Source organism: Saccostrea cucullata, unplaced genomic scaffold (genome assembly GCF_032062105.1).
Source record: "Saccostrea cucullata isolate Sc308-1 unplaced genomic scaffold, CSIRO_AGI_Scuc_v1 ctg15798, whole genome shotgun sequence".
Lineage (NCBI taxonomy): Eukaryota > Metazoa > Mollusca > Bivalvia > Ostreida > Ostreidae > Saccostrea > Saccostrea cuccullata.
Genome location: NW_026918130.1, coordinates 3,829 through 13,771, shown reverse-complemented (window position 1 = coordinate 13,771; position 9,943 = coordinate 3,829). Strand labels below are relative to the sequence as shown.

Here is a 9,943-nt window from a genome sequence, read left to right as displayed (position 1 = left end):
CATATTTATATGGGAGCATGCTCATGTAGTGGAGATTCAAGTTTGTTCAAATCATGACCCCCGGGGGTAGGGCGGGGCCATAGAAATATATAGGAAAATTCTTTAAAAATCTTCTTCTCAAGAATAGCTGAGCCCTTATTGATGATACTTTTCGGGAATCATCCTCATGTAGTGTAGATTCAAGTTTGTTCAAATCATGAACCCCAGGGGTAGGGCAGGGCCAAAATGGTGACCAAAGTTTTACATAGAAATATATAGGAAAATTCTTTAAAAATCTTTTTCTCAAGAATGTCAAAGCCATAATTCATCATATTTATATGGAAGCATTCTCAGGTTGTGAAGATTCAAGTTTGTTCACCCCTGGGGGTAGGGCGGGGCCAAAATGGCCAACCAAAGTTTTACATAGAAATATATTGGAAAATTCTTTAAAATCTTCTTCTCAAGAATGACAAAGCCATTATTCATCATATTTATATGGAAGTATCCTCAGGTAGTGTCGATTCAATTTTTTTCAAATCATGACCCCCGGGGGTAAGGCGGGGCCAAAATGGCCAACCAAAGTTTTACATAGAAATATATAGGAAAATTCTTTAAAAATCTTCTTCTCAAGAATGACAAAGCCATATAGGAAAATTCTTTAAAAGTCTTCTTCTCAAGAATGACATAGCCATAATTCATCATATTTATATGGAAGCATGCTCAGGTAGTGTAGATTCAAGTTTGTTCAAATCATGACCCCCGGGGGTAGGGCGGAGCCAAAATGGCCGACCAAGGTTTTACATAGAGATATATAGGAAAATTCTTTAAAATCTTCTTCTCAAGAATGACAAAGCCATTATTCATCATATTTATATGGAAGCATGTTCAGGTAGTGTAGATTCAAGTTTGTTTAAATCATGACCCCCGGGGGTAGGGCGGGGCCAAAATGGCCGACCAAAGTTTTACATAGAAATATATAGGAAAATTCTTTAAAAATCTTCTTCTCAGTAATTTTCTAAAAAATAGCAAATCCATGATTGGTCATGGGACTACTTTTGGATTTAAACTTTACATTAAAAAACCATTTTATACTAGTCCTACCCTTGGTGCTCAGGTGAGCGATGTGGCCCATGGGTCTCTTGTTTTACTGAAATTATATTATTATTTTGATAGAATTTTAATGAAATTAAAAGAAAGCATTTAAGAAATAGTGAAAAAATATTCTGAGACCCGAAATCCATAAAATCAAAACGTGATGAAAAAATTTTTTAAAAAAATGATATTACTTTTATACTTGAAATTGATACGTTATGTGTATGCATCGTTATGTGTATGCATATGTAACCTCTGTTAAAATAATTTTTTTTACAGACATGGCAGTGGTCGGTAGGAGCTGTAGCAATCTTCCTCTGTTGGATTAACCTGGTTCTCTTCCTCCAGAAGTTCCCGCGATTGGAATCTACGTGGTCATGTTTAAGGACATCCTCAACACCTTCATGCAGTTCGCTCTTGTCTTCTTTCTGTTCATTGTTGCCTTTGGTTTAGGATTCTACTGTCTACTGCAAAGCCAGGTTAGATAACTCTCATTTTGTTTCAAATGCAAGATTGTTGTAAAACAACTTTTATTCATTTGCCATAAATATTCGCGAGTTTCACGACCTACTAGAAATACAAATATAAATCACCACAAACCATTTATTTTTCTTTGTATAGAATAATTCCTCATTTGCAAAAATTAATGTTCGCGGATTGATTTTAAACTGACAAATCGCAAATAAAAGCTGATGCAAATGAAAGTTGGTTTACAATATATTTTTAATTACTTTAAATTCTCAAATCAAGTTTTATAACTCTCATTAGCTCTTCTGAGCCAAAGGCTCAAAGAGCTAATGCTATGGCCATTTGTGCGGTGTGCGTTAACTTTTTAGAATATGGGCCATAACTCAAGAACCCCTTGGCCAATCAGTGTCAAATTTATAACAGGGTATCCTGGGCCCAAGGGCTACCATTTATACCAAAATAAGGGTTGGGACCCTAAAACAAGGGGAGATAATCAGGAAAACAAAACCAAAAGTACTGGTTGCTAAAAAATCTTCTTCTCCAGAACCACCAGGCAGATTTTCACCAAACTTACATACAAGGATCAGGATATGTTGAAGATTAAAAATTGTTCAAGGCATGACCCTGGGGCAAAGGGCGTGGTCTCAAGGTCACTTCAAAGTTGACCTAAATTTACAATTAATAAAAATGTGTATATTTTGCTTACTATGAGGACTAGGATCATCAAATCTTGTAAGTTGATGCATCTTACGACTTCACATCATGTTAACTCAAAAGTAGGTCACGGTGACCTACTTTTTAAATTTTGCGGGGATTTGTTTTCAAATTGATTTGAAGGCATATTTTGGACACTTTAAGGCCTATGATCATCAAACTTTGTCAGTTGATGTATCTTGGGTCTTCAAACACTGTCAACTTAAAAGTAGGTCACCGTGACCTACTCTTTGAACTATGTGACTTATCCTTTTAAAAACATTAAATCCCATTATTTCAGACACTGTGAGGTTTAGAAACATCAAATCTTGTACTTTGATGCATCTTAGGACTTTAAAACATATTTATGAAAAAGTAGGTCACTGTGACCTACTTTTTGAATTTTGCTGACATTTGTTTTCAAATTGTTTAAATCGCAAATTTTGATTACCTTCAGACCTACAATCATCAAACTTGGTCAGTAGATGCATCTTGGGTCTTTGAAAAATGTCGACCAAAATATAGGTCACGGTGACCTACTTTCGACATTTTATGGCTTTATTTAAGTATCTTAGATATTTATTGGCTTAGAATCATCAAACTTTGAGAGTTGATGCATATTTAGTTTTCGGAGAGTGACGACCAAAAAGTAGGTCACGGTGACCTACTTTTGACATTTTATGGCTTTATTTAAGTATCTAGAGTACTAATTGGCTTAGAATGATCAAACTTTGTGAGTTGATGCATCTTGGGTTTTCGGAGAGTGACGACCAAAAAGTAGGTCATGGTGACCTACTTTTGACCTTTTGTGACTAAAATTAAGTATCTCTGGTACTTATTGATCTAAAATGATCAAATTTTGTCAGTTGATGCATCTTGGGTCTTCAGAGATTGTCGACCAAAAATTAGGTCACAGTGACCTACTTTTGACATTTTATGGCTATATTTTAGTATCTCAGGCACTTATTGGCTAAGAATCATCAAACTTTGTCAGTTGAGGCATCTTGGGTTTTCGGAGAATGTCGACCAAAAAGTAGGTCACGGTGACCTACTTTTGAATATCTCAGGTATGTATTAGCTTAGAATCATCAAACTTGGTCAGTTGAGGCACCTTAGGTTTTCGGTGAATGTCGACTAAAAAGTAGGTCACTGTGACCTACTTTTGACATTTTATGGCTATATTTAATTATATCTGGTACTTATTGGCTCGGAATTATCAAACTTTGTCAGTTGAGGCATCTTAGGGTTTCATTGAATGTCCAACAAGAAGTAGGTCACGGTGACCTAATTTTGAATATCTCGGGTACTTACTGGCTTAGAATCTTCAAATTTTGCCAGTTTAGGCATTTTTGGTTTTTGAATAACGTCGACCGAAAAGTAGGTCACCGTGATCTACTTTTGACATTTGATGGCTATATTTAATTATCTCTGGTACTAATTGGCTTAGACTCGTCAAACTTTGTCAGATGATGCATCTTGGGTTTACAGAGAATGTTGACCAAAAAGTAAGTCATGGTGACCTACTTTTGAATATCTCAGGTACTTATTTAATTAGAATCATCAGTCTTTGTCAATTTATGTATCTTGAGTCCTCAGAAAATTTCAATCAAAAGGTAGGTCACTGTGACCTACTTATGGTATTTTATAATTATAATATCTTCAGTCTTAACTTGCTAAATATTATCAAACTTTGTAAGTTGATGCATTTTGGGTCTTATGATACTAATAGAGTTGGAGGCTTCTAATAGAAGTGATAGATTGTACAATTTATCAGAAGAGCGATTCAAGGCCCTTGGGCCTCTTGTTTCATTATAAACTCATTGCCAGGTTAAAAATTCTGAATCTGTCATAAAGACATTTTTATGTATGCAGACACATACTTTGTTGAGATAAGCTCAAACCACTGTATTCTTTTGAGAGTTCATATGTATGAAATAAAATAAGTTTTTGAATTCCTAAAGCAGCTGTTTCTATTAATAGGATGCCTTTGCGACGGTGTGGGAGTCGCTAATAAAGACGACTGTGATGATGATAGGAGAGTTTGAGTACGAGGAAATCTTCTACGGTGCTCAGCTGGACTACTACCCAGAAATCACCTACGTCATGTTCGTCGTCTTCATGATCATCATGTCCATCATCATCATGAACTTACTGGTATGTGTCTTTTGATTGGTTCATTCGTATGTCAAGTGTCTTTCGATCGGTTCATTCCTATGTAATGTGTCCTTTACAGTAATCGGTTCATAGGACTATGTCATGTGTCTTTTAATTGGTTCATTCTTATGTCATGTGTCTTTTCATTGGTTCAACTTCTGTCATCTTTATTTTCATTGGTTCATTTTTTTATGTCGTGTGTAATTTGAATGGTTCCATTTTATTTCATGTCTTATTTCATTAGTTTCATTTTATGTCACGTCATTTCATTGGTTCATTTCAGAATTCTCTGAGTCATGTGTCTTCTTTGATTCATTCTTCCTGTTGTTCAGTTACAATGTTCTTACTTTACATAACAAAAAATTATAGTAATAAAATAAAAGCCTTGTGGAATTCAGATTTGTCTGTGAGTTAACTTTGTAACTGTTTAGAGATTAACTGTACTTGCTGTACATGACTTCTGTTCCACACTAGGTTGGTTTGGCTGTAGACGACATTAAAGCTGTACAGGAGCAGGCCGCTCTCAAGAGAATGGCTATGCAGGTAGTCACCCAAAACATGAAAATATTCAATAAAATCTGACATAAAAGTTTTGGAAAATGCACTGAATAAGTTAATGAGTTTATCCCATGGTTGTTTGTTAAGACTCAGGGTTTCTTTCCAGGTTGATTTAGCTTTGGATGTTGAGAGAGTGGTACCAGAATTTATAAGGCGGCGATTTGTGGCAAAATGTGACACGTACAGACCCAACAGGAAGACGTTGAACCCCCTGAAGCTTCTGGCTCGAGCTGAAGCTGGAGATCTGTCATCACAGGCAATCTCTAAAGCCCTGGATCCAGATCTGGTAAGTATTCACAGAATCAGAGATATTAGGGGAATCTTTTATCACACTGATCTCTAAAGCCCTGGACACTGTGTACAATCCTTTTACATATTAAAACTATGCAAGAGCAAGATACAATTCCTTTACTTACTTTGTATTGTATACAATATTGTTAAAAATTGTTTGATTCATATGTCCATACCAAATGCATTTCTTGTGTATTAAATTATGTCCTGTTTTAAAACAATATTCACCTTGACCTTGACCTTTGTTTAGGATGAGATAGAGAAAGTCATGGAGACACAAGAGAAGCTACAGAAGGACATCTCAAAACTGAAGGGCGGGGTGAAGAACATCCGAGAACAGAACGCGCGTCTGGAGGGGATGCTGCGAGTCCTGCTGGAGCAGTCCGGTGTCACGGACTTCAATGAGGAGGACTTCCAGGACCGGGACTAAGGGGGGACCATCTCAAAGGGGGCAAAAACCTTACATAGGAGCTCTTAAGGGGGCATCTCCAAATCTATCTATTGTCCTAGTTTTTTTCTTATTGTACTTTAATGTTTGTGTTATTATTGTGATTCTAAAGCTATATCTAACTTTGATATTTACCACCCATAGGTGTCTAATCTATGGGAAACATAACTCTGTTGTAAGAGAGGCTATCCAGAGTTGCATTCCTTTCTCTTTGTGTCAGTGTAGCTTTACTCTTGCTTTATGAATCAGATTTGAGTTTTCAGGGAGGAGTGAAAACAATGCAATATTTGATACATGTATTTTGAAACTAAGTTATCCATAAAGATTATTTATAAAGGGTAAAATTATTATAACCAGATGCTATTTCTGTTTCCTTGTTTTGTTCATACACTTTAAGTAGATATATAATTGTCCTATGTACATGTAATTAAAGTGTTTTATAATAATTTCTTTTTGTTAATAATAACAGCATATTTGCTAAGTTTTCTTTTTTCACTATGTATTCCACCTTTAGTTATCATTATTTCTTTGTATCAGGAGATATGTTACAAAGTTGTGTAGATTTTACTGCTCTAAGCACCATTTAATATGTTAGTGGTGGAAGTAATTATATACATCTCATACTCCACAAAAACTCAACAAAAACACTCTGTGAATTTTATGGTTGTTGATTTACACAAAATTTATTTTTACACCATATTGTAATGGCAGAACATCAAATGTCAAACGCTACAAAATCTCCATGACTTATTTTGAAACAATAATATTTATTTAAAAGATTTTTTCATATTAATTTGATGTAAGCCTCTCTTATTTTACCTGCTTGTATTTTTGAAATGTGCAGCCCCTTGGGCAAACAGCTGATAATAAATACCTCAGATATTAAGGTCACTTATTTTAAAATCTGATTTTTGTCGTGTGACTCTTGAATATGCAATTCTCAAGTATGTATTTTCTACAATCTCTCCTCCATGCCTTTGAGTTGAAGGACAATCTTTCTAATGAATCAGCATCGAGCGCTTTACTATCTGTAAATTGTGATATACATAATTTAGTGGTGCATTAGTTACTGTAGAAGTTCGGGGTTTACGGATCGTGGATATAGCTCAGTGGTTTGAGCACCTGACTAGTAATGCAGGGGTCCAAGGTTTGAATCCCGGTCCAGCCATGTTTTCTTCATGTATTTCTCCTTTCTTACTACAGTTTCCTTGATTTTAGTAGACATGTATTAGAATGTTAGTACATTTAGTATCGTATCAATTTTGCTCAATACTGATTGTGATGACTGAGTACGAAACTTGAAATACTTGAACATGCTGTTCCAAATTTGAACAAACTATTTGATATTAATGTCGAAAATGCAAAGAGTGATTTATTTACTTGGTAGTGATTGAATTTTTCAGTTTTCTCCACTTGTTCACTATCCAAGTGTACTTTACGGTATTCTGTTAGACATTGCTTTTATGTACCATACTTTAAGTAGATTTCATACGATTTTTTCCCTTTGTTCAGTTTTACAAATCTGCTACCAATTAAAACTTTACAATTGCATGTTAAACCTTTTTACTGTGATATTTTGTTTGGCCTTTTTGGTTTATGCCATTAGTGTGGAACACAATGACAGGACCAATAATTTACATCTATTGATTATTGTTTATTTCTATGGCATTCAATTTTAATGCATTTTGTTTCATTTCCAAGCAGTTTTCTCTCTAATTTATTGGGTATTCTTCATAGACATATAGCATATTCTGATTTTTGACATGATGAAAATGCCTATGAAATCACCATACATTTTATTTTTTGTTTCCATTAACAATTTTTTTCATATAATTTTTATACTCTTGGAATTTTTTTTATTCCTATGTCTATTTTCTATATTGATGAACTGAATTCTGTCTCTCCTTATGGGGAATTGGACTGATTTTACAGAAAATCTTACTCTGTGAGTAATTGTTGCATGTTTACTTAAAGTAATTGTTCTGTTTGATTTTACCTTGGCCTTCATAGACAGAACTATTCTCCTATTTATATATTTATACTAATGTTATGAAATACTTTTCATAATTCTTTGTATACAGTGTAAAATGATGTAGTTAATAATAAACTTTATCAAAACTTATCAATCTATCGTTGTTCATGGATAAAAAAGAAAGAAGAAGGTATGGTTTGGGCTGTATTGTGCCTCAAAGAAGAAGTACGGTTTGGGCTGTATTGTGCCTTAAAAATTGTATGATCTAAAAATGATGAAATTGGCTTTATCACGAGTTCAGTTCAGTAGATAATAAATCATAAAAATTGGAGAAATTTTGTAAAATGTTCTGAAAATTCACTTATCTTAAAATATTTGTGGGTAATGCCTGCACTGTTTGTTTTCTAATAAAAATCCACTGAAAATTGATGTCCTCTGCAATTTAAAAAAAAAGTATAGTCTGCCATGACATCACAATTAGCATTTAGAAGGTCATATTGGAAAAAAGGACTGAATGGTATATGTTTTTACTGTAAGGAATTTTAGTTTGTTACATTAATTCTAAATTTTAGAAAAATACAGGGCCAGATTTGAAATCCTACTTTGTTCTTTAGCGTGGATATTTTTTTACCGTAATTTTAGCTCCTTACCAAGGCAATCCAAATGATCAGCAAAAAATTGAACACCATTTGTTGATTTACAAAGGAGGTTCAGAACTAAAATTCTTCACAATGTAAACAAGGTTCTTGTCTTGTTTTTGTTTACATATAGAAAATATATTTATAAGAAAATGAGATCCAACAAATCACCAGAAACTGTTTCATCGTATTTAGAATTTATTTCTTTATTTAAAAAATCTGCTTTGAACGAACATATACATGTATTAGTATATCTAACCTATGTATACAAAACATGGCACTTGCTCTGTTTAAATAACAGAGGGGCTCTTAATCTGTCTTGTATTTTTACATCTGAAATTCAAATTTTTGAATATCATTAGAAATACGTTAGTTTAAAATTTATAAACATAAAAATGGGAAAATAAATTTGAAAAATTCTAGCTGAAAGAAGGATATGGAAATAACGAACAGTATACAATCTCAAAGTCCATAAAACTATACAAAATAAGAGCAGAGTAAATACAGACCCCCCAAACCATCAGAGGTGGGATCAGGTGCCACGGAGGAGTAAGCATCCCCTGCCGACCGGTCACACCCGCAGTTTGCTCCTTGTCATGATCGGGAAATAACGGGAAAATCCGTCGTCAATTCAGTGTATAGATAATGGACTAACAATTGGTATGAAAAACGTCAGTCAGCATTTGACTCAATGATAAACTGTATTTGCTGACAAGGTCATTGTTTCAACCATAGAGCTCACGAAATGATGACTTTAAACAATACAGCTGATATTCTTGTTTCGTCAACTTGCTTGTCAATAATTTACCTCGTTTTAGAAACATTCATCCGTAGAGCATGCTCTTGCGTATCGAATCAACTGAGATATAAATACACATGTACTCCGTATGCAGGTGATGAAGATATATTGCTGCATACGTAAAGGAAGTTGGCGATAGAAAAGTCAAAGTCATCAAGTTTATCATATAGCTTGGTTGTTAGATTACCATTAGTGTATTTTTCAAGTAAAATATCCAAGTGAAACTGTTTCCATGACCCTTTATTCATGTTTTTTTTTCAGGCGGCTGGCCAATCTTTCACCTTGATTTTGTAAGCTGCTTGTTTTAACCATTTTAATGAAGTAACAGTTCATGCAGCATTTCATCTGTAAAATGTAGGTCTTTAAGCATTTATGACATGTATTTTTTTTGGTAGATTTATAAGATCTATTTCTGAGAATTTTTTTTTCTCCTTTTACGATTTTCAACATTTTGACAACAGTAGGCTACTTATCAAACGTAATCTTTTATGTATAAATTTTTATAAAAAAAGGAATAGCTTTGATATAGCTTTTACAACTCTTATTAGAACAGAAGGACATTTAGAACTGTAAAACATTACAGATTGCCTTACAATGGAATAACACACATTATCTCAGTATTATGCTTAAAAATATAGCAAATTTCAAATAGATATATGCATAAATAAACAAATTGTGATATATACATGATACATGTTATGTATTGTATCGCCCTACGGCGCACGGATGATAACCTCAAAGTGTCTAAAACAGCGTCACTTTTCATCTTCTCTAAAAATAAAGTTGAATTGAGTCCCTCTTAAGAATTTCATTGTGCACGTACTTGGGTCTCCATAAACAGTTGAGGAACT

General features: G+C 34.0%; 1 protein-coding gene across 1 annotated transcript; it reads left to right on the top strand.

Annotated features, from left to right (window-relative positions):
- Positions 1 to 1,350: 1,350 nt before the first annotated feature.
- LOC134252244 (transient receptor potential cation channel subfamily A member 1 homolog) lies at positions 1,351 to 7,762 on the top strand (the record flags this gene model as incomplete). The annotated part of the gene is given in 6 exon segments (XM_062734708.1): positions 1,351 to 1,423; positions 1,426 to 1,550; positions 4,213 to 4,386; positions 4,861 to 4,929; positions 5,051 to 5,230; positions 5,486 to 7,762. Coding segments are annotated over 6 exon segments (801 nt in total), but the record flags the coding sequence as incomplete, so codon positions are not given.
- Between the last annotated feature and the right edge of the window lie 2,181 nt (positions 7,763 to 9,943).